Genomic DNA, 26,582 nt, shown 5'->3' with positions numbered 1-26,582 from the left:
AAACAGACCATTAACGGCATTTGCAAACATAGTTTTACTGTAGTGTCTCCGGTTAAATAAAGCCCAGAAGTGATGATCAAATTGGGTTTTATTGAACATCCTTAGGTCAGAGCTAATGAACGTAAGAGCTAACGTATGAGCTAACGAACAAGTATACAGAAACAATAATAGCCGTACATTTAGATGCTCATTTTGAGCTAGACATATTTATACATGTATTTGATGAACAGAGATGGTAAAGGGAACCTGAAGACTCCTCGAAATTTGTGTCAGACCTTCTGAATTACACAGCTTCGGCGCTTGTAAAAATCACGTGATGTCACGTGACTATGTTGCAGCGTGACGTCATAGTGCGTAATGACGGTTCGAAACGGATTGGTTGGCTGTCATTGCTTCGATTGTTTTTTTTTGCGCCAATTTAGTGTCTATAATAAGCACATATCCAAGCTTGCTTTGACTTCACTCTTCCACCAGATGTCGCTATTGTTGCTTTTCACTGACGCACCAAAGACAAGACAACCAATATAAGGTAAGAAAAAAACACGTCAATAGCGATCGCATTGTACTAGCTAACAAAGGTACTTTTCAGTTGAAATTAACAAGAAATTGAAGAAACAAACAATGCTTAAGTAGGTCAGCATTAAGCTGATTTTATGGAACCAAGCCAGAATGTTTTTTTATTATAATTTTTTTTAATTCCATGATCCCATGAAGTAGATCACTTATTTCTCATGTAGCTGTTATACTATGTACTTGTAAATTGCCATAAAATAAGTGCAACTAAGCAAAGAGAAAAGAACAGTCACATTGTTTTATTGGTTGATATTTACATGTGTGATTAAGTTGCATGTACATTGCATACTGCTCACTAAAGTGTAAAAAAATACACTGCATAGTACACATTCAGTCTACTGATAACCTTTGGTTCAGCTGCTCCAGCCCTGGGAAGCATAGCTTTGCATAGACAGGACAGGTCAGTGGTTTTTTTTTTTGTTTGTTTTTTTTAAGAAATGAGTAATATTGCTTATATTGTACATTCACGCATAAAAAGAGCCATGAAGGGTTAAGAGCACCAAGCACTTAGCAAAATGACTGCAATGCAAATGATACAGCTAAATACGGAGGCTACATTTCAACGCAGGCACTCAAAAGTCGCAAAAGAGACAACAGTACAAAAATATTTGTACTCAAAAAATTTTTGGTACGCACCTTTAGTGCACGAGCAAAGCACACGTGTGTCAAATACCAGCAAGACTGGTTGACAAACATGGCCGCCATTGAGCCAAAAACTTTTACGGGGTCGCCGTTTTGGCGACTAATTGCTGATTGGTCCTAAACTTACACTTAGGCTGCGGTCCGACTGGCGCACTTACTTCTAAGTGCATAAGTGCCTACATTGCAGTGCACTAGCAGCAGTGTTGGGGAAATTAAAAAAAAAAAAAAAAAAACAGTCACTAAATGGAATATTCTGGTAATTAGAGCATAGAAAACTTTTGTGCTTTTTTAACATTAGAGCCCTCTAGACATGAAATAACAGCCCTATAGTCAAATGTACACTCCTATGACCCAATATAGAAGACATAAAAAGAGAAAAGAAGACATAAATAAGACTTGTGCTCGTGTGTGTTGCTGTAAATTTGTTTCGGTACTGGGGGGGGGGGTGTACAGGAAGTGACATCGGGAGTTCAGAGCGGCGTTTTAGCTTGTTGTGGCTTACAACTGCAACAGTAAGATTATCGTGCCCGCAATAAAAGCCTGTTGTTTCGACCATCAATTCTGGTGCTTGTGTGTCTCACCCAATGTTATAATGCTTAAGTTTTGTTTACATGTGCTTTACATTTTTTTTTTTATTTTACTAACAATAGGCTGTATTCAACCACAAAATACACGGTTTATTAATGAATATATATTTCAAAACCTACAAAAAACGTAAAAAAAAAAATACTTGGGTCCGTAACACCTTCAACTTGTGCGGCTCCGAGTCGAGTATTTTTCAGTGAAAGACGAGATTTCAGCCTCTGAGGAGTGAATATTGTCCTTTGATATGTTGACAACCACTCCACTAACTCTTATGTTCGCTTCATATGGATTTGGCTCGTCTGGGGCGGGGGTGTCCAATGTGCGGCCTGCGGCACATTCTAAAAATATAATTTAACAAGAAAGAAAAAAAAACAGCAAAAAAAAAAGGAAAAACTGCACAAATATTTTGATAATTCTATAGGAATTATGTAATATTATGAGGGGAAAAATTGTGTCATTTTAGCATAAAGCTGAAATATTAATGAAAAATGATGTTTCAAAGCCGTAACAATATGAGACACAACCTAAACAATTTAAAAAAAAAATGAGGTTGCAGGAAAAGGATGTTATGAGAATACAGTCAAAATATTATTTGAATAAAGTCATAATTACATGGAGAAAATTTACAAAAAAGTTGAAATAGTTGGGGGGAAAAAACGGCAAAAATGAAAAAAACAGCTGCAATTTTATGGGAATGAATTCACATTATGAGAAAAAATCATTTTAATAGTAGAGGTTTTTTAAATAAGTAAAGTTGTCATTTTTAAAAAAATGACGTTCGGGTAAAAAGTTATAATATTATGGAAATAGTCATATTATTACATGAATAAAACTTTCAAAAAGAAAGTTGGAATCGTCGGGAAATTTAAAAACACTACCAGAAAAAAACAGCTATAATTTTACAAGAATAAAGTTAAAATATTATCAGAAAAAAAGTAATATTCTTACAAGAAAAATGTCACAATTTTATGGGGATAAACCTGTAATATTATGAGAAAAAATATATATAACTGTAGTAGCTAAAATGTTTTTTAAAATATATCGTATTAAAGATGTAATATTGTGAGAAACAAAACAAAGTTGGGAATAAAGTCCAAATATTATGAGAATATATTTTCCAAGAAAAAAGGCAAAATACTAAGGAAAAAAAAAGTTGTGATTTTACAAGAATAAACCTAAAATATTACGAGTGATACTAATATTAGGCTTTTTTTCTCATATTAAACATATTTACATGTTTATAATTTCATGGCATCCTTTCCTTTTTTACTGTGTGGCCCTCGCTGGACAAAGTTTGGACACCCCCGGTCTGGAGCCCGACCCATTACCGGATGACTGGAAAAAAACGATGAAGCGACTCAGTAAACGATTGTTAACATCAGCGCTAGTTGTAACGTCTGAAACGTCATTAGATGACGTTACTGTAACACAATAGCGGCGTCAGTAACATTGTCATTTTTAACAGTCACCACTTTTGGCTGCATAGCGGAAAGGGGGAGGGGCTAACCGGAGTGGTTGCAATTCACCGTGAACAGGGAGAGAAGGTGGTAAAGGCTGGGATTGTCGCGCAACAACGGTAACGCATTTGGAACCGCCCGACGCTGTGTAGGATTTCAAGGAACATAACTCGGGTTCCCGTTGCTTATTGATTGTCTAAAGTACTCCTTCCTGTCCTCATTTTGAAGCCAGATCCTCCAATGGAATGTTGAAAGCTTTTTTTTAAAAATGACCTGAGAACTTTGAGCGGCAACGTCGCGATAAAGCAAGCGTGGGAAGCAAAGGAGACCATCCGAGTAAAGGCACATTTTGCAAACAATCAATGTAGAGGATGCCTCGGTTTTGGGGGGTCAAACGTGCTCGGCGAAGACATCCCGGCGTTCTTCTTCATGTGAGCAGGCCCATGCGGGTGAGCTTGGCCGAGAGGAAAGAGTGGAGGACAAACACAACTGGCTTGGGACCCGAGTGGAGGTCAAACACCTGGGAAGAAAAAGACAACACATGAAGAAGGTCGTCTGTTTCAATGTCAATTTTCTTCTAGTAATGACGACTTTGTTGCCGTAGTGCTTTTTCTAATACAATCTCATTTTCAAAAAATTACAACTTTATTTATTTTTTGAATTTTTTTCATAAAATTATTCATTCATTTATTCAATTTCTGGATGAAGAGTCTTGAACCAGTCATGATGTGCTATATATATCACTATATTGACACGCTCTATGGTACCCATTATGGCATTGGATATTGATACTCATATCACCGAGTACTTCGGTACGGGACAAAAAAAAAAAAATTTAAACTATATTATGAAAGCAGGAAGTGAACAAATTTAACAGTTACTGATTGTAAAAGTACCAGATGGAGGGTTGCAGTGGTGCTGGAGCCTATCCCAGCTGTCTGGGTACACCCTGGACTGGTGGCCAGCCAATCACAGGGCACATATAGACAAACAACCATTCACACTCACATTCATACCTATGGACAATTTGGAGTGGCTAATTAACCTAGCATGTTTTTGGAATGTGGGAGGAAACCGGAGTACTCGGAGAAAAAGATGGTCGAGGGTGGAATTGAACTTGGATCTCCTAGTTGTGAGGCCTGCGTGTTAACCACTTGTCCACCGTGCAGCCTTGAGTAATTGAAAGGCTATTTTTAATTTATTCATTCATTCATTCATTTTCTACCGCTTATCCTCACGAGGGTCGTGAGGGGTGCTGGAGCCTATCCCAGCTGTCTTCTTTGGGCGAGAGGCGGGGTACACCCTGGACTGGTGGCCAGCCAATCACAGGGCACATATAGACAAACAACCATTCACACTCACATTCATACCTATGGACAATTTGGAGTGGCTAATTAACCTAGCATGTTTTTGGAATGTGGGAGGAAACCGGAGTACCCGGAAGAAAACCCACGCATGCACGGGGAGAACATTGAACTCGGGTCTCCTAGCTGTGAGGCCTGCGTGCTAACCACTTGTCCACTGTGCGACTTAAAAAAAAAATGATTTCCTTAGTTTTTCCACTTTATTCGTCAAAGATGTTGTTATTTTCAGAATCATAATCAGAAATGGTTTATTGCCAAGTACGATCAAACACATACTAGGAATTTGTTTTGGTGAAGAAGGTGCAGACATCTATTAAAAATAAAAAAAAAAACTAATATTACGTGGAATTAAATAAACCTGCATCATATCTTACCATTTCTCCCTCAGGGCCTCCAAAGTCAAGGTAAAGATTGCGTATTCCGTCGTCGGCAGACATTTTGAGTTTTTCATACGGGTACCGGAACAGCGCCGCTCCGCCGGCTGCGTCGGCCGACTCTCTGGTCACCGTGAATCCCTTCTCGTAGTGCAGCGTCAGTCGAACGTCTTGTCTGTTCAGCGTGCAGCCTGAGTGGAAAAGCGAGGCCAATCATGGAGGCTCCAGTGTCACTACCCCCCCCCCCCCTCACCCCCCGCCGCGATATAAACGCTTCCACACTCACCGATGGAGACTTCTTTGATGAGTTCGGCGGCGGCGTGAGCACCTTGCACCAGGGCTCTGGTCCATGACGACAGATCCCAGTGAGTCTCCACCCGGAAAATGTGAGATTCGATGCCCCGCCCCGTGCCGGTCCGGGTGGCAAACACCAGGTCTGAACCCTGGGAAGGAGACCCGCGGGCGCTGCCGGAATGGACCAATCTGGATAGAAATAAACAAAACAGACGTGGCTTTTTTTAAGATGTCTGATTATGTCGGACATAATGTCAAGGCTCACACACTCGGGACCGAGTATGAAGGGTCCGAAACCCACCCAAGTGGTTTCGATATGGGTGGAAGAAATTAAAACAAACCCAAGGAAATACAGCTGGAATGAGTGCAGATTCTGGAAGATCTAGAAAGTTCTCTGGGCTGTTTATCATGTGTAGCTGCACACAACTCAATATAACGGGTCGAAAAATGAGCACGATAGGTTCACCTTTAAAGAAAAAATATTTTTCAAAGTCAAAATATTATGAAAAACAAACTAAATAAAGTTGTCATTTTTTGAAAATTAAGTAGAGGGAAAAAGGTCATAATATTATCAGAAAATCACAAAAAGTTTTTTTTAAAAAAGGGGCAGAAATGAAAAAAACAGCTGTATTTTTTTAAATAACGTAAAAAAAGTAATTCTAATGAGAAAAAAAAGTCACAAAAAAGTCATAATATGAAAAACAAACAATAAAATAAAGTCATAATTGTTGGATAATTAGGTTGGGGACAGTGTCAGCATATTATGGGAATAAAGTCACAATATTACAGGGTGGATATGTGGAAAGATTAGTAGAAATATTTGGAAAATAAAAAAACAAACATAGCCAAAATAATATTAATAAAAAAAAGAGTGAAGTTGATATTAATAATAGGCTTTTTCATATAAATCACAAAAGCAGAGATGAAGTTTTTCCTTCAAATATATATAACCTCTTAACATATCCACAAATGTTGCTTTAGAACAGGGGTCTCAAACACGCGGCCCGCGGGCCAAATGTGGCCCGCAGGACACTAGTTTGAGGCCCCCGCCTTGATAAGAAAGTTTAATGTTTGATATGGATGCTGTATGGTATCATGTACCCAGAAAAAATGATTACGTTTGATTCATGTTCATGTTAAAGGTTAAATAACTGTTAATAGTTATCCTCCCTATCCGTGTGGAAGTGGTAAGTTTTTGGCTATTTAAGTTTAAAGGAAATAACTCGAAGGCTACCGTTTAGGTCGCTAGCTCTCTAGTTTGCGAGTTAGCATGTGTCTCAAGACCCTGCAGTTGCGCAATATGTTGTAAATAAAAAGAGTATAAATGTGACTATAGTCGTGTTTTGTCATGTCTACAGGGCTCTAATAATGCTTTGTTCATTTTAATCTGAAAAAAATCATTTGTCTACCCACCAACTATATGTGGTTTCTTAAGTTTTTATTATTATTATTATATTTATTTATTACTGATTGATTTTCTTTATTCTTGATTTGTTTATTTATTTTTTCATCTTATTTTGTGTAGAAAAATAAAAATTAAGATATTTGAGAACAGTGAATGTTTTATCAGAGCTTTTATTGTAGAAATTTTTTCTGTTTTTAATAAATGCGTTTTTTTTTTTTTTGGAAAACCAAGTAAATGTGGCCCCCAAGTAAATTGAGTTTGAGACCCCTGTTTTAGAAAATATTATCCATTAAATATATAAATTTTTCACTATATGGCCCTCAGGGGAGAAAAGGTTTGGCCGCTCCTTATTTAGCTAGTTAGCTTCCTTTGTCACTAGCAAACGATGCTCATCAAGGCGAGATGGAGAGTTGCAAATGTTGATCCGAAAGCAGAGGTGTCCTGTACTTCCTCAAAAGGAGTCATACCCATAACAGGAAATGGTGTGCTCCAAGCCTGTACGGTGCACGTTTGGGTTAGCGCGTTGTCGTTCGTACCTTGTGGCGAGCAGCGGGTGCGTGAGCAGCGGCATGGACCAGGACTCTCGATTCCACGGCACGGACTCGAACAGCAAAATGTCCTTTTCTGTGAGCGCCAGGACCACCGGCCTGTACTGCTGCCGCCCCCCTTCCAAGTGGACCTGAGGACAATTAGCGCCGCGTCGTTACTCTGCACTGGAACACAAGTTAGGGCTGCGTGTTTCCTAATCAGCGGTGGTGTGGTGGAGGAGTCACGCAGGGGTTGGCTCCACGCGCAGGTTAGCGACCGTGGTGGGTCGGTGGACTCCACAGGAAGTGGTGTAAATCGACAGAAACTTCCATCTCTGCATCCAGATCTTCCAGCGACACCTTGCCGAGGAAGTGTTTCCCTCTCTCCTGTGTGGAAGTGGTCTTTCTTTTCGTCCTGTGTGTGCTTCTACACCTCAGTACCGTTTCAGTTTTACACTTTGTGCACATGTCGAGTGAGTGTGTTCACAAAGCTTAATCTAGGAGTTCAGCCTGCCATATAATTTTACGTGTCCCGCGAAAGCCTGGAAAAATCCATTAAAAAGACACTTAAAGTAAATATGTAAAATATTTCTATATACATTTTGTTTTATTATGAATTTACCAATCTTGTATATTTCTTGGCTGCACGGCGGACGAGTGGTTAGCATGCAGGCCTCACAGCTAGGAGACCCGAGTTCAATTCCACCGAGTTTGCATGTTCTCCCCGGGTTTTCTCCGGTTTCCTCCCACATTCCAAAAACATTCATTCATTCATTTTCTACCGCTTATCCTCACAAGGGTCGCGGGGGTGCTGGAGCCTATCCCAGCTGTCTTCGGGCGAGAGGCGGGGTACACCCTGGACTGGTGGCCAGCCAATCACAGGGCACATATAGACAAACAACCATTCACACTCACATTCATACCTATGGACAATTTGGAGTGGCTAATTAACCTAGCATGTTTTTGGAATGTGGGAGGAAACATGCAAACTCCACACAGAGGTGGAATTGAACCCTGGTCTCCTAGCTGTGAGGTCTGCGCACTAACCACTAGACCGCCGTGCCGCCCATTCCAAAAACCTGCTAGGTTAATTAGCCACTCCAAATTGTCCATAGGTATGAATGTGAGTGTGAATGGTTGTTTGTCTATATGTGCCCTGTGATTGGCTGGCCACCAGTCCAGTCCCGAAGACAGCTGGGATAGGCTCCAGCACCCCCCGCGACCCTCGTGAGGATAAGCGGTAGAAAATGAATGAATGGATGTATATTTTTTAATTATAACTTTTGAGTGTTAAGTTGCTGTGTGATGATTTTCCTGTGATTTGTAGTTTGACTGGCGGACCCCAGCAAGACCAGCATCCACCAGGATGGATTTCGTACGCTGTGAGCTAACACGACAAAGTCACGAGTGCATTGTAGGAAGCATGAAGTGCGTGATTGAAGAATACCTGCTCAGCCAGCCACCCGATGTGCTTGAGGTGAGGCTGTGTGGCGTTTGAGGCCGAGACCCCCAGGTAGGCGTTGATGTGGGTCAGGGTCTGTGGCAGCAGGGCAGCGATGTTGGTGTGGATGGCGGTGAACCAGGAGTTGGCCGTGGGGCAATCTTTACAGCGAAGCACGACCGTGTGCTGACCGTCTGGCGAATACAGCTCCAATAATCTGAAAAACGGAAACGGTCACTCGTCTGCGTTTCGGGTCCCTCGCCAGATTTCAGGAAGACTTTTCAGAGAGGAAGGAAAGTGAAAGCGGAAAAACGTCGATTGGCAATTAGCCACATGCTGTTAATTGGGTGTCCAAAGTGAAAAATGAAAGTATTTGAAGGAACTTTCTTCTTATGTAATTTATTTTCTTCTTGTAATATTATGACTTTATTCCCATAATAATCTAACTTTTATCAAGTTTTTCTCTGAATATTTTCATTTCATTCTCGTTTTTTTTCATTTTCCAAATATTATTTTTTGTGTTAATTGTATTAAATATTTTATTATTATTATTAACTTTCTTGACGTACATTTCCTTCACGTAATTATGACTTTATTGTCGTAACATGATAACAAGCAATTTTCCAAAAATTATAACTTTAATACAAAAAAAATAAATTAATGGCTTTTCTTTAATATTTCAAAATTATGCTTCTAAAATGACTTTATTTTCATAACATGATAACAAGCTAATTTTTAAAAATTAGAACTTTAATAAAAACATTTTTAAAAATGACGGCTTTTCTCAATATTTCAAAATTATGCTTCTAAAATGACTTTATTGTCGTAACATGATAACAAGCTAATTTTCCAAAAATTATAACTTTAATTTTTTTTTTTAATTAATTAACAGCTTTTCTTTAATATTTCAAAATTATGCATGATAACAAGCTAATTTTCCAAAAATTATAACTTTAATTTTTTTTTAAATTAATTAACAGCTTTTCTTTAATATTTCAAAATTATGCATGATAACAAGCTAATTTTCCAAAAATTATAACTTTAATAAAAAAATTAATTACGGCTTTTCTAATATTTTCAAAATTATGTTTCTAAAATGACTTTATTCTCGTAACATGATAAGCTAATTTTCCAAAAATTATAACTTTAATAAAAAAAATAATGACGGATTTTCTTTAATATTTCAAAATTATGCTTCTAAAATGACTTTATCCTCGTAACATGATAACAAGCTAATTTTCCAAAAAATATAATTTTAATAAAAACATTTTAAAAAATTAACGGCGTTTCTTTAATATTTCAAAATCATGCTTCTAAAATGACGTTATTTTTCCTCATAACATTAGCATGTTATTCTGGTACAATGAAGACTTCTTCTTGCTAATTTAGCAAAAGCAGCTGTGGGTTTTTTTTGGTTTTCATGTTCAACTATAATTTTTTAAATGTGCCACAGCAAGTAAAAAAAACAGCCGTCAGCCTCAAATGGCCCCCGGACCATATTTTGGACACCAGTGGTATAAGCCGTCATTTGTATTAAAAGTTATGCGTATTAAGAGTTATAAAAATGTTTGTTATTCCCAAATGATGACGCCAGCCAGCAGCAGCCAAAGAAGGTAGAACGTAGGACATGAACGTCAAACCTGTTCTCCAGGTCTGGCATGGTCAGGTTCCTGCTGATGAAGCACATCTTCAGGCTGATGACCTTCCTGTCTTTGGAGGAGGAACTGCTGTGTTTCGGAGAACCGGAGTCTTCGCTGCCGCTGTAGCTGGGGGACTGTGGCCGGGCGCCGTCCCACGGCAGGTCCGCCACCAGGGAGGGCTTTTTGAACAGCGGAGAAACCTCACGGATGTATTTCACTGTGGGGGGCAGGACCATACCACACGACATGCACATGAGGACTGGATGGGAGCATTTGGACACGGACACGTAGCGTGTAGTACACGTAGCATGTACACGTAGCATGTACACGTAGCGTGTACACGTAGCATGTACACGTAGCGTGTAGTACACGTACCATGTACACGTAGCGTGTACACGTAGCGTGTACACGTAGCGTGTACGGCACTAAAAACAGCAAAAAAAAGAGCTAAAATCGAATGAGAACAAGTTATTTTACAATAAAAAAAATGAAAAAATGTCATTTTAGTCGCAAAAAGTTGAAACATTAAAGAAAAAAAAAGATATTTATTTTAAGTTAAAACTAAATTTTAAATAAAGTTTTAATTCGCCAAAAATTGCAGTAGGTTGTGGAAAAGGTTAGAATGGCGAGTGAATAAGGTCAAAATATGGAAATAAAGTCATAACTACAGGAAAAAATAAGGTCAAAATATGGAAATAAAGTCATAACTACAGGAAAAAATAAGGTCAAAATATGGAAATAAAGTCATAACTACAGGAAAAAATAAGGTCAAAATATGGAAATAAAGTCATAACTACAGGAAAAAATAAGGTCAAAATATGGAAATAAAGTCATAACTACAGGAAAAAATAAGGTCAAAATATGGAAATAAAGTCATAACTACAAGAAAAATATTCTGAGAATAAAGCTGAAATATTTGTATTAAAAAAATAGAACAAACTCAGAATATGAATATTTATGAGGAAAAATAATATCATTTTAGTAGCATGGTTTATGAAAAATAAAATAAAATAAATGTTTAATTTTTGGAAAACTTCCCCGGGAAAAAGTAATAGCATTACAAGAATAAAGTCAAATTATGGGAATAAAGTCCTAATATTTCCAGCAGAAAATGTACAAAACATATTTAAGAAGAAATGTTAAATATTTGGAAAATGAAAACAAAATAACAGCAAAATTGGATAACTGAATATATTTTCCGAATATTATTTTTGTTCACCTATATGACAGGATGAATGCATTTTTTTCTTGAAATATATCTAACTATATAACTACAGGATATCTCCATGTGTTGCAGAGGTGCATTTAGAACGTGTGGAACCCCGGTGAGAAAAGGAAACTAGCACTATAAAGAAGCCGGAAAGAGGGGAAGGTGTAAAAGTGCAGACAAAATGGTGCGCCTCTAAGTGTGAGACAACTAGGTTTGTGTGCTGGTCTGAAACCCGAGACCGGGCTCTTGAGGGATGAGGTCATTCTTGAATCAGGACGAGATATTAAGATCGTACCGAGGCCTGTGTGTGTGTGCGTGTATTCGCACACACACAGCATAGAAAGACAGTTTTGGTATTACTAATAATATGTACATTATATACCATAGCACACATATTTACCATTTCTACATAAAAAACATTTTGGAGGAAGCCAGTTACCATTTGTGAATGCATGAGTTGTGTATCTCTTTGTGTCACATGACAGACGGACCCTTTCTGCCGTTTCTCTTCGTACCGTTATGTTATTTTTTTTCACTCTGTGTTTCCCGGCAAACATGGACACAGTGGGAAACACCCACGACCGGTGTCCGATTCCTTTATAGCGGTTAACTGGTTCCAGAGCCGTCCGTGCAAATTTCAACAAAGGAGGATTCCTTGTTCGTAAATGTCATATTTTGGTAGTTAGATCAGAGAAGATCTGTCTATGGCCTTCTTAATAAGCTTTTTACCGTTATTAGAGCCCTCTAGACATTACATAGCACCCCTATAGTCACCTTTACACACCTATTACCCAATATAGTAGACATCATAAGAGACAATAAGATATATAAGACATAGAAAACTTTGTTTGTTTCTTTTCTAAATACTAGTTTTAACATTATTAGAGCCCTCTAGACATACACTAACACCCCTATAGTCACCTTTACACACCTATTACCCGATATAGCAGACATAATATGAGACAATAAGACATAGAAAACTTGTTTACGACCTTCTAAATACAAGTTAACGTCATTGGAGCGGTCTAGACATAAACTAACACCCCTATAGTCACATTTATACTCCTACTACTCAATATAGTAGACATAATAGATAATAAGACATAAAAGACGTAGAAAATCTGTCTATGGCCTTCTTAATAAGCTTTTTGCCGTTATTAGAGCCCTCTCAATCTAAATACAGGTTTTAACGTTATTAGAGCCCTGTAGACATAAACTAACACCCCTATAGTCACATTTACACTGCTGCTACTCAATATAGTAGACATCATAAGAGATAATAAGATATATAAGACATAAACAACTTGTTTGCGGCCTTCTAAATATAACTTATAACGTTATTAGAGCCCTGTAGACATAAACTAACACCCCTATAGTCACCTTTGCACTCCTATTACCCAATATAGTAGACATCATAAGAGATAATAAGATATACAAGACAGACAACTTGTTTGCGACCTTCTAAATATAACTTAACATTATTAGAGCCCTCTAGACATAAACTAACACCCCTATAGTCACCTTTGCACTCCTATTACCCAATATAGTAGACATCATAAGAGATAATAAAATATACAAGACATAGACAACTTGTTTGCGACCTTCTAAATATAACTTAACGTTATTAGAGCCCTCTAGACATAAACTAACACCCCTATAGTCACATTTACACTACTATTACCCAATATAGTAGACATAATGAGACAATAAGACATAGAAAACTTGTTTGCGACCTTCTAAATACAACTTCTGATGTTATTAGAGCCCTCTAGACATAAACTAACACCCCTATAGTCACATTTACAGTCCTATTACCCAATATAGTAGACATCATAAGAAACAATAAGACATATTTTAGTCCATCTAACCATTTTTATGATTGAAAATACTTCATTTAGGCAAAAAAACAATAAAACATTTGCATGCTGGTGGTTAAGGAAGACATAGTCACCGATGCAATTCCATTCTCTGCATTAATGTCAGCCATTTTTATGACACTTATTTTGAAGGCCGGACGTGTTGTTGAAAATGGGGAGGGGGGGGCTGTGAATGATGAAACATTGACAACAAATCCTCCCCATGACAGCGTGTTCCATTTCTGCAAGACTTTTTTAACAGCAGATTCAATTTTGAAATCGGCCAAGGCCGCAATTCCACAAACCACGGCCACAAATAAATCGCTAAAAGTTTTTTTCCCAGACAATATGGCCGTCTGTTTGGTTAAAGCTGTCCGTGTCCCAACGTTCCAACGTTAAAAGAAAAGCCAACCCCCACACCCGCCCCCAGAGGCCCCAACATCTGCTTCACCGTCTACCCCAAAGCCAAGACGAGAAACCACAACGGATGATGGACAGAGTTGGATAACTTGACGGGGGGGGGGGGTTCTGACTCGGCACAATTTTGGTTATGCTATTCACAAAGCTGGTTCGTGGGTTTTCTCCGGGTACTCCGGTTTCCTCCCACATTCCAAAAACATGCTAGGTTAATTAGCCACTCCAAATTGTCCATAGGTATGAATGTGAGTGTGAATGGTTGTTTGTCTATATGTGCCCTGTGATTGGCTGGCCACCAGTCCAGGGTGGACCCCGCCTCTCTTCAGAAGACAGCTGGGATAGGCTCCAGCACCCCTGCAACCCTCGTACGGATAAGAGGTAGAAATGGTAACGGTAGGAAGAAGCAAAGCTTATTAAATCCTACCCCTCCATCTGGTATTTTTACAATCAGTAACGGTTACATTTGTTCACTTCCTGCTTTCCTAATACATTTTTTTTATTTTTTATTTTATTTTTGTCACATACCGAAGTACTCGGTGATATGAGCATCCAATGCCATAATGGGTACCATAGTAAGTGTCAATATAGTGATATATATAGCACATCATGACTGGTTCAAGACTCTTCATCCTTGTATTTAGTATTTAACATCAACTGCTTGTACCAAAAAAAACAGCAAAAATTGGAAAAAAGAGCCAATGATAATAATAATAATAATAATAATAATAATAATAATAATAATAATAGGCTTTTACATCCACAGTACATGACAAAGTTGAGATGATGCATCCTTTCATTTTTCACTGTATGGCCCTGCTGGAAAAACTCTTAAGAGCGCTTTGGAGGAGTCTTGTTGTCCGTGTGTAAAATCACCAGATTATTATCTACGACATTCCTCTAGAACATGCAATGACCCCAAAAACCAAGTTATCAGTGTATAATTGAATATGTGTGTCAATTTATTCAAAGGCTCAAGCAGATTATGGATTTTTTTTTTTTTTTAATCACATTGGTCAATCTGCCCGGTCAAAGATTACAAATGTCTACTTCTCATGTTGGCAGCAGGGGCGGGCATGGATTTGCTCTTGTGGGGCAGTAAAACTGTGGTACTTTAAACAGGTGTCATTTGAAAAATAAAAAAAACAACTTTCTAGATGTGAAATTAACAATTTTCCTTAACTTGACCCGACCGTGATAAGATTCCTTGTTCGTAAATGTCATATTTTGGTAGTTAGATCAGAGAAATGTCATTAGAGCACTCTAGGCATAAACTAACACCCCTATAGTCACCTTTACACACCTATTACCCGATATAGCAGACATAATATGAGCCAATAAAATATAGAAAACTTGTTTGCGACCTTCTAAATACAAGTTTTAACATCATTAGAGCGCTCTAGACATAAACTAACACCCCTATAGTCACATTTACACTCCTATTACTCAATATAGCAGACATCATAAGAGATAATAAGACATAAAAGACATAGAAAATCTGTCCATGGCCTTCTTAAGATTTTTACCATTATTAGAGCCCTCTAGACATTACATAACACCCCTATAGTCACCTTTACACACCAATTATCCAATATAGTAGACATCATAAGAGACAATAAGATATATAAGACATAGAAAACTTGTTTGCGACTTTTCTAAATACTAGTTTTAACGTTATTAGAGCCCTCTAGACATACACTAACACCCCTATAGTCACTTTTACACACCTATTACTCGATATAGCAGACATAATATGAGACAATAAGACATAGAAAACTTGCTTGCGACCTTCTAAATACAAGTTTTAATGTCAATAGAGCGCTCTAGGCATAAACTAACACCCCTATAGTCACATTTACACTCCTACTACTCAATATAGTAAACCTCATCGCAAGTCAATTTCTGCAAAGTAGGTCTTCTACTGTGTATAAACGGAACATCCTCGTAGTTGGGGCATAGAAAACCTGTGTATGAGCTTCCAAATACACTTTTTAACATTATTAGAGACCTCAAGACATGAAGTAACACCCCTATAGTCACCTTTACACTACTATTACAAAAAAATACTGTAGTAGACTAGTAAGAGTAAAGAGTAAATAAGACTCGTTTTCATGTGTGTTGCTGTAAATGTGTTCCGGTGCCAGGGGAGCTGAATGGGCGTCGGACAGGAAGTGAGGTCGGGGGTTTTACCACAACAGTAGCCAGTGTCAGGGATAACGGTGGCTGTTGTGAGATCATTCAAAGCTGCAATAAATGGCTGCTGTTCCGCCCATCAGGTCTGGTGCTTGTGTGTCTCACCCAATACTACAGTACTGACACCTAGTGACCAGTGTACAATACTACATGAATGCACGCATTAGGGTCATCTAGACATGAAGTAACAGAGTCACCTTTACACTCCTATTACCCGATAGAGTAGACATAATAAGAGAAAATAAGACTCACACGTTAGCATTGACAGCGTACTTCCTGGTTGCTATTGTCTCGTCAATGGAATATTACTGACACCTAGTGGCCAGTGTAGAATACTACATGAATGCATGCATTAGAGTCACCCTTACACTCCTATTATCCGATAGAGTAGACATAATAAAAGAAAATAAGACTCACAAGTTAGCATTGACAGCGTACTTCCTGGTTGTTATTGTCTCATCAGTGGAACATTACTGACACCTAGTGGCCAGTGTAGAATACTACATGAATGCACGCATTAGAGCCATCTAGACATGAAGTAACAGAGTCACCTTTACACTCCTATTACCCGATAGAGTAGCCATAATAAGAAAAAATCATTGACAGCGTACTTCCTGGTTGCTATTGTCTCATCAATGGAATATTACTGACACCTAGTGGCCAGTGTATAATACTACATGAATGCATGCATTAGAGTCACCTTTACACTCCTATTACCCGATAGAGTAGACATAATAAAAGAAAATAAGACTCACAAGTTAGCATTGACAGCGTACTTCCTGGTTGCTATTGTCTCGTCAATGGAACATTACTGACACCTAGTGGCCAGTGTACAATACTACATGAATGCATGCATTAGAGCCATCTAGACATGAAGTAACAGAGTCACCTTTACACTCCTATTACCCGATAGAGTAGACATAATAAGAAAAAATCATTGACAGCGTACTTCCTGGTTGCTATTGTCTCATCAATGGAACATTACTGACACCTAGTGGCCAGTGTAGAACACTACTCTAATGTTGCCGAGATGCGTCAATAACGATCTGGATCATAGAATGATGTTACTCCAAAGACACGATGCCTGACATCACCGTGTGTGTGTGTGCGTGTCAGGATGTTGTCAAGGATGACGGCGCCGCCATCCGTCTCGCGGATCCCTCAGAGCTCATTGAAAGGCCGGTTGGTCAGCTGTGATTGGCTGATGAACAAAAGAGAAGAGCCGCTGTCCCCATTTTAGCTTTGTCTCCGTGTGTCTGGTATGCGGCGTTTTTTATTCCTCCAATTACTCCCACAAAAGGCACCTCTTGCATCGTTTGCCTCCACTCAATTAGACACAAGGGCCTTCTGCATCAGGCTAGGGGGTACTGTTGCGGCCTCAAATGTCTGAATGCTCTGCAACGTTTTTAAAAGTTGCAATGTTTTGAGGCTGATTCTTTAAAAAAAAAAAAACATACTGTATATGGCCTGCAGTACATTATGTAATGGTATAATAAAATAAAGCAGCTACATTTGGAAGTAATTTTACAAGAATAAAGTCATAATGAGGCAAACAAGTTGTAATCCAACTAGAAAAAGTTGTAATGACGACAAAAAAAAAATCTGCATTTTTGTAGCGTAAACTTAAAATATTAAAGAAAAAAAGTCATAATATTCTGAAAAAATAAAACATTGAAGAACAGTCATTTTTGAGAAAATTAGGTTGCCAAAAAGTTATAAAGTTATAAAGTTACAAGAACAAAGTCATAATTATGAGAAAAAAATGACAAGAAGAAAATGATAATAATAAAATAAATTTACAAGAAAATGGAAAATGTATCTAGACATAGAAAAAAGGCTGTCATTTACAAGAATACGGTAAAAAAATTTAAGAGAAAAAACGCAATTTTACAAAAATCAAAATGTTATAGGAATAAAGACAATTGTGAGAAGAAAAAAATATAATAATAATAATAATAATAATAACAGACAAAAAAAATAACAAAATATCTAAAAAGACAGCAGCTGTAATTTTACTACAATAAAGTCAAAATGTAAAGATAGTCAGATTCTAATGATGAAAAAAAATTAAACAAACTAAAAAATCCTCTCATTTTAGCAGCATAGTGGTGGAAATATTAAAGAAAACAATTATTTTTTTAAGTTGTTATATTATGAGACAGAAAAGTTAATTATTATGCTGGAATAAAGTCATAGTACCACTAGAAGAAAATATCCGGAGATTATATAAGAGAAAAGTTGAAATATTTAAAAAATAAAATAATAAAGTGCTTTTTCAGACAGTGTTTTTTTACAGACAGAAAAAATTAACAAAATATCTAAACAAAAAAACAAAAAACAGCAGCTGTAATTTTACTACAACAAAGTCAAAATGTTAAAAAAATTAAGTCAGATTCTAATGACAAAAAAAAAATAAAACAAACTAAAAAATCCTCTCATTTTAACAGCATAGCAGTTGAAATATTAAAGATTTTTTTTAAGTTGTTATAATTAATATGCTGGAATAAAGTCATAATACCACCAAGAGAAAATATCCGAAGATTATATAAGAGTAAAGTTTAAATATTTGAAGAAATAAAATAATAAAGTGCTTTCTAGAAATATATACATGGAACTTCTTAGCATATGGACACGTGTTGCTAAGGGACAAATTCCACTGCTGAAAAATGACGTCAATCGTCCAAAGTGTGCGGAGAAGATGGGATTTCACAGGGATTGGTCCAATTTGTATCAAATATCTAATTTGTCAAACTTGGTCAACATCTTCAGTTGGATTATCCCTAAGAGCTTATACGGTCCCCCCCCCCCCCCCCCCCCCCCCCCCCCCCAAAAAAAAAAAACACGACCGTGTGGTAGCTTCTATGGTCATGGTGCTGATTGTTCATCCCTTTGACACAAAGACACCATTGTTTCCTCCGTGACGCCAACCAATCAGACATCTTGCTGGAGTTGTTGGGATGGAACGGGAACGCTTTTACCGCATTAACCTCAAAAGACAAACTTCAAAACTTAAAACTCTTCTAGTATTCCAGATAAAAACCATGATATGGACCCAGGAGGACCTTTATTATATTCTTATTTAACCCTTTCCCGTTCCGACAGCCTGGTGACGATATCGGGGTGGGGGGGGGGGTTGCTACTGGATGGGTGGGCTTTTGTCCGAAAAGCAAGGAACTCCTGCGTACCGGAGAAACAGCAAATGTTGACATCTGTTTTTAGCTGACAAACAACCATAACAAGAACATTTCCTTTTACGAGAATAATGGAATTATTTTAGCAGCATCAAATTTAAATATTAAGGAACATAAATAAAGTTGGACTATCGTAAAAAAAAAACATAAAAAAAGGTGCAATTTTTTTTAAATGCTTGTTGAAAAAAGTTATAATAATATTCTAGGAGTAAAGCCATAATTACAAGAAGAAAATGTACAATAAGAAAAATAATTTATATAAATAATTAAAAATTATAATTTCACATTTTTAAATGGAAAAAAACAGCTATAAATTTATAAGAATAAAGTCAAAATATTAGGTTAAAAAAGGCGTATTCTAATGCTTAAAAAAGGCACAATTTTACAGGAATAAAGTCCTATTATGACAAAAAAACATTGTGGAAAAAAATAGTAAATTAGAGCTGAAAATTTACAGAAAATTACAGAAAAAAGCTGAAATTACAGAAAAAACGTAATATTATGAGAAACAAACATAACAAAATCTGTTAATTTCGGAAAAATTAAGTTGAGGAAAAAGTTCTCATGTGGGAATAGTCCAAATATTCCGGGTCACGATTTTCAAGAAAAAAATGTACACAGAAGGTTGAATTATTAGCAAAATGTAAATGAACAGCCAAAATGGGGGGGGGGGGGGGGAATGAAGTTTTAATTTTGCTGTAATTGTTACAATAACAATAAAGAAGTACTCTATTTTTTTTATACCTATATCCCAAAGCTGAGATCTAGATGTACAAATATAAACAATAGAACGTCCCCGCATCTACTCCAAACGTAGGCGTTACCCATGACAACCAGGAACGTCAAGGCCTTAATTATGTGCTGCTCCTACCCGGGCCAGCCTGATGCTTTGAAGAAAACATCTCCATCCCTCCATCCTTCCTCGGATGAGTCTTCCCTTTTCCGGCACGTCGCTAGCGTAGCGCAGCAGGGAGACTCAACTAACGCGTGAGCCACCTGTGCTGACCCTTGCCCTAAATACACGGACGCCCTCAGAGGTCAGGAATGTAGGGCACCTAAGCTAATTGTGAGAATATCTGAGGGGGGGGCAAGTGTGTTGTGTACATGGCAACTCAGGCCTTCTTCAAACCCAGCGCGGTTCCTCTTTCGGAACAGCGAGGCCTGCAGGGATAGGGCCACGGGACACGAGGCCCGCCCTCAAACAACACGGCATGCCTGCCTGCCTGTCAAAGCGACAAACAGTGACAGACAGCTGACACATTCCTCCGAACACAACGCTCCGGACCGGACTGCTCCGGCAGCACAGCCTCAGGGCTTCACCTTGGAGATATTGAACAAGAAATCATACACGATTCATAATTGCTACAGGTAGGCTCGGGCCCGGCACTAAATCATAATCTAGTCTTAAAATGACGAAGGACAACACTCCTGGTAGGTTGGTCATAAGAAACCACATAATCACACAATTCATCACCAAACAATAAATACGGCAAAATATTGTGAAAAAAAAATGAAACATCAGCAGTATTTTTCAAAAATAAAGTTTAAAAAAAAAAAAATAACATTCCAATCAAATTAAAAATGTAATTTTGCAAGAATTAATTTAGTAGAATAGAAAGTTATTTTAAGTCATAATATTATGAGAAACCAAAAACAATTAATGAAAATTTAAAAACTGGGAATTTTTTTTTTTACAAGAATAAAGTCAAAATATTAAAAAATGTAAAAAGTTATAAGTCATAATATTATGAGAAACCAAAAACAATTAATGAAGAATAAAACTGGGATTTTTGAAAAATTAGGTCGGGGAAAAGCTGTAAAAAATGTAAAAGAAGAAAGTTGACATAGTTAAAAAATAAATAAATAAAAAACTGGGAACATTTTTTTTACAAGAATAAAGTCAAAATATTAAAAAATATAAAAACTTATAAGTCATAAGTCATAAAACTGGGAATTTTTGAAAAATTAGGTCGGGGAAAAGTAGTAAAAAAAATGTAAAAGAAAAAAGTTGAAATAGTTGAAAATTAAAAAAAATAAATAATTTTTTTTACAAGAATAAAGTCAAAATATTAAAAAATATAAAAAGTTATAAGTCATAATATTATGAGAAACCAAAAACGATGAAGAATAAAACTGGGATTTTTTGAAAAATTAGGACAGGGAAAAGTTGTAAAAAAAAATGTAAAAGAAGAAAGTTGAAATAGTTGAAAATTAAAAAAAAAAACTGAAAAAAATACAAATTTTACAAGAATAAAGTCAAAATATTGAAAAATATTAAAAGTTATACTCTGACATGAAAAAGTCCGAATTTTATGACAACCTCATAACATTACAATAAAACATGTAATTTTAATACCATAGAGCGTAATTTTTGCTTAAATTAAAATTTTTGGTTTAAGTCGTAATGAAATGTCGGTATGGATAATTATCGGATATCAGTATCAAAATATGATATTGGTATCAGATTTTTTTCCAGATCATGAAAAACGATGTTATACAACACATATTTGTTCCTTCCCCCGCAGGAGATATGTCATGTTACACATCATCATCATCCTCATTTAGGGTCACGGGTATGCTGGAGCCTATCCCAGCTGACTATCCACTATTGGTGGCCAGCCAATCACAGGGCACATATAGACAAACAACCATTCACACTCACATTCATACCTATGGACAATTTGGGGTCTCTTATTAAAACCACCACAATTCATCATAAAACAGTAAGTCCAAGGGGGTGTTTAAAGGGAGATGGGGGGGGGTACTTGTGTTGTTTTCCCTTACAAAAAAGGAGTAGGAAGGTTTCAGGCATGAATGAACTCTTCAGTATTCTTCCATTGTTAAAGGCAACATTTAGCGGTTCCTGGCCTCTACTTTTTCCGTACCCCAAGCACTCTTGCCTTTTACTTCACTTTTCCACTTTCCCAATCATTGATCCGTGACATCAGCGCAGCTTCGGATCTAACCTCATCCCCACAGGAATCTACTCGGCCCAACCATGATCAGTACCTTTTCTTCAGTCAGCACCACTTTTGTTTTTATTACGCACTGGCGAAGGTTGGGACAGGATGCCAAAATAAGACTCGTCCGATGTATGATGGGGGGCCCCAGAATTTGGTGCCACGCTCCTACCAAAATGACACCTGTACCTATCACTCGGTGGCCACTGAGCTTAAAGGGGAAGTGCACTTTTTGGGGAATTTTGCCCATTATTGACAATCCTTATGTGAAACATGAACACATATTTCTTTCCCTTCTTTGTGCATTATAACACAAGTTAATATGAGCTATCTAACAATGAACGTCATTAGGATACACCCATTTTGACTATGAAGCCCTCTGATATCGATGCCGTGATCATGCATTACCACGCACACTGATGATAACATGGAATAGTTGCAGTATCCTGACATATTTTGATGATTTAAAGCAGGGGTCTCAAACACACGGCCCGCGGGCCAAATGTGGCCCACAGGACACTAGTTTGAGGCCCCTGCCTTGATATGAAAAATTAATGTTAGTGCGGCCCGCGCAAGTTTGATATGGATGCTGTATGGTATCATGTACCCAGAAAAAATTATTACGTTTGATTAATGTTCATGTTAAAGGTTAAATAACTGTTAATAGTTATCCTCCCTCTCCGTGTGGAAGTGATACGTTTTTGGCTATTTAAGTTTAAAAGAAATAACTTGGAGGCTACCGTTTAGGTTGCTAGCTCTCTAGTTTGCGAGTTAAATTGAGTTTGAGACCCCTGATTTAAAGCATTGATGCTAACACAACATCTCGCTGACCGCTCGTCTCAGCGTCATTCAGACGGAAGAGTGGATACCGAGCTCTCAATTTTGCTACAAAGACTCAATAAGATGCTTGTTTGTCATTTTTTTGCATTTCTTTACCCGAGGACTGGAGCACACGTTATGTGCTGGAAGACACAGCCATCCCAATGAGAGTGGACATTGTAAGTGTTGTCCCTGCTGTTGTTGTTGTTGATGGAACTAGCATAATTATGTGTATCAATGTGCAAAGAAAAGCTTGGGTAGTGTTTTAAATCATCAAAATACAGCAATATACTGCAAATACTACATGTTATCATCAGTGTACATGTTAATGCATGATCACATCATGGATATCAAACCATGTAATGTCGTTAGAGGTCTTTTTTTAGAGGGTTTCATAATGGAAATAGGTGTGTCCCAATGATGTGCATTGTAAACCTGCTCATATTAACTTGTTTTTTTGTGTTATAATGCACAGAAAATGGAAAGAAATGTGTTTATGTTTCACATAAGGATTTTGAATGATGGGCAAAATTTAAAAATAAAGTGCAGTTCCCCTTTAAAGTGGAAAATGAAGTCACCTGAATTTTGCTGTTCAGCTCCTTGTAAAAGGTAGTGAAACATGCAACAGTTGGGGATGAAAATGAAAGTGAAGCTCACCTGTTCTAGTTCATTTTATTATTACCCCAAAATCCCTAACATTTTGGGTATTTGTGTTTTTAAAGTATTTGCTGGTCAATAAAGAACTACAGGCTACAAACGGCCCCGAGACACAATTTGGAGACCACTAATTTACTGCGCTACAAAGTTCATATTTTCATACATGATATAACATCAAGATAGTCTTGTGTTTACTTTTGTAAGGTTCGTGTTTAAAGCGTTGCATAAAATGACTTCCTCCACGTCCCGAAAGCAAACATGCGGGAAGACAACTAATCTCGGCCCAAATCCCCGCGCTAACGTGGCCAACTTACCCTCCAGCGTCACCTCTTTTCCGGCCTTCTTGAGCGCCTGCACCGCCAGGTCGTGAGTCGCCTCCCGGAGATCGTTCCCGTTCACCGACAGGATGGCGTCGCCGACCCTGAGAGCGCGACTCTGGTCGGCGGAGAGCCCCGGAAAGATCTTGGAGATGAGGATGGGCATTCGGTTCTCACGTCCCCCTTTGATGCTGATTCCCAGCCCGCCGGACTCTTGTTTGACAACTCGGACCTTCCGCACAGCCTCCGTGCAGACGTCCGCACTCGCGGGGGCTTCGACTTGTCTGGAACCAAAACTCGACCCGGGACTGCCGTAGCTGGATCCGGGACTTCCAAAATCAGAGTTTGCGCCGTTATTCGGGAGCTTCCCCGGGCTGGTTTGGCCGTAGACACCCACGCGACCCGGGCTGCCGCAGTGCCCCCTTCCACCGTGGTTCTGGAACTGTTCTAGATTCGCTCCTGGTTCGTTTCCGTTCGACATCCCATTTCTCTGGCCCGCTGGAGAGCCGCTGTGGTCCCGGTGGTGACCCCCCTGCCCGGGGGTCTCGGCTTCGGCGGTTAAAGTCAGCGTTTCTCGTGTGAGTTCCGCGGCCACTCGGATCCAGCGGTCGCGGAGTAGAAGGTCCAGTTCGCCGTGTTTGTCCGCTCGGGTCCAAACTGCCATCCCTGCTCGGTAAGCCAGCACCGAGGCGGCCGCTTTCACACTAAACTCCTCATCAACTTTTCCCTCTTTTCACAACGCATACCAGCCGCCGCTAGCTCGAGTCCCACTGGGCCGCATCGACACACCCACTCAGACACGGTAAGGAGAGGCGGTTACCTCCATCGAGAAGAGGGGGGGGGGGACAAGACAAGTCGCTCCGATAGCTTAGCACTATCGCTTATTGTTAAGTTTTGCAACTAAAGCTATTCCGCTTCCACCTTAAAGTTGGACTCAACTCAACCATTCCACATCCGCCACAGCCTTTCAAAGTAAAGGCACATTTTTTACAGTGGGTCCTCGGTCTACTTCCGTTTCGAGTTCTAGCAAAAGTCAGTCGTGTTATTATATTACGCCGATTTTAGGGAGATTGAATCCTCCCTAAAATATTGTCCACGCCCCATAAATATTTTAATCTTGTTTTATTAAAGAAATAATTGAATATGTGGGCTCCTGATATTTATCTATACAAACTGAGCTGCTTTTTGAGACCCCTCTATGTGAACCGTTATGCAACCATGGCGTTTTTATGCTAAAATGCTAACAATATTGACAAGCTATGGTCCTGGTCTAAAATGGTCTTAAATGGTGCCAGAAGACAAAAACCCCTTTCAACAGGAACTAGAATGTCTATTGACTGTAGGTGTTGCTCACAAAACAGTGAGAATCAAAGGCTTTTAAAAAAAAACAATAGCAGTAGCAGCAAATTAGCAAAAGTAGCAAAAACAGTAGCAGTAAAAATAGCAATATTTTGGTGCAACAGCAGCATTTGATTCGTGTTATTTTTGTCCTGGAACGTTTATGACGACGTATGAATTGATTTGTGCGGTGATGATGGTGCAAAACCCGGCATGAGCACGCACAGATGCTACGTGTATTGTTACTTTATTGCAGTTAATGTTTCATTAGCATGGAAGTTGACAAAGTTGTGGTTCCTCTGCTTTTGTTTCCACATCATGACCATCCATCCCTTTCATCCTTTAGTTGTCCCGTTCATTCCGGCTGGGAATCAGGTTTAGTTGTGTGGGGGGGGGGGGGGGGGTGTCAGGTCAGGTTAATGTTAGTCATCCTAGTTCTCCATAAGAGCCTGAGGGTGACGCCAGGAACAGGAAGAGCACCTCCCATCTCTCTCTCTCCTCCCAACCTGCCACACCTTGGACTTTGAGCAGATGGACCTTTTCTTCTTTGTCTAAAATAAATTCCTAACGAGCTGCTCTGGTGGAGTCTTGGGACATCTTCCACCTTTTGGTTAGACCTGGTGGTTCCCCAGCCGGAGTGGAACAGTCGGGATTAGTCAGGGTAGCGTTGCGTTTAGGGGTTAGGATCTAGGACTAGGGGGTTAGCATGGTTAGGTTTGAGGTAATGTCTTAGGGGTTAGTCAGGTTAAGGTTGGTAGGATTATGGTTAGGGGTTAAGGTTAAGTGGGTTGTGGTTATGGTTCAGGATAAGGGGTTCGAGGTTAGGGTTACGGTTCGGGGCTAGGATCTAGGGTTGGGGGTTAGGTTTGAGGTAATGGCTTAGGGGTTAGTCAGGTTAAGCGAGTTAGGGTTAGGATCTTGGTATGGGGGTTAGGTTTGAGGTAATGACTTAGTCGGGTTAAGTTAGTTAGGGTTACGGTTAGGGGCTAGGATCTCGGTATGGGGGTTAGGTTTGAGATAATGGCTTAGGGGTTAGTCAGGTTAAGTGGGTTAGGGTTACGGTTAGGGGCTGGGATCTAGGTATGGGGTCAGGTTTGAGGTAATGACTTAGTCGGGTTAAGTGAGTTAGGGTTACGGTTAGGGGCTAGGATTGGGGGTTAGTGTTTGAGGTAATGACTTAGTCGGGTTAAGTGAGTTAGGCTTACGGTTAGGGGCTAGGATCTAGGTATTGGGGTCAGGTTTGAGGTAATGACTTAGTTGGGTTAAGTGAGTTAGGGTTACGATTAGGGGCTAGGATCTAGGATTGGGGGTCAGGTTTGAGGTAA

The 26,582-nt window shown here is 38.7% G+C and overlaps 1 protein-coding gene across 1 annotated transcript; it reads right to left on the bottom strand.

Annotated features, from left to right (window-relative positions):
• Positions 1-67: 67 nt before the first annotated feature.
• sntb2 (syntrophin, beta 2) lies at positions 68-24,835 on the bottom strand. Its single transcript, XM_058076362.2, has 7 exons — positions 23,917-24,835; positions 10,303-10,519; positions 8,669-8,879; positions 7,231-7,373; positions 5,282-5,478; positions 4,996-5,186; positions 68-3,777 (listed from the first exon to the last, which is right to left on the bottom strand). Exons 1-7 carry the CDS (start codon positions 24,581-24,583, stop codon positions 3,685-3,687), a joined length of 1,719 nt encoding a protein of 572 aa, XP_057932345.2. The 5' UTR covers positions 24,584-24,835; the 3' UTR covers positions 68-3,684.
• Between the last annotated feature and the right edge of the window lie 1,747 nt (positions 24,836-26,582).

Source organism: Doryrhamphus excisus, linkage group LG1 (genome assembly GCF_037039965.1).
Source record: "Doryrhamphus excisus strain RoL-2023G ecotype Guam linkage group LG1, RoL_Dexc_Guam_v1.1, whole genome shotgun sequence".
Lineage (NCBI taxonomy): Eukaryota > Metazoa > Chordata > Actinopteri > Syngnathiformes > Syngnathidae > Doryrhamphus > Doryrhamphus excisus.
Note: the sequence above shows the minus strand (reverse complement) of the source record. Positions and strands in the feature narration are given on the sequence as shown.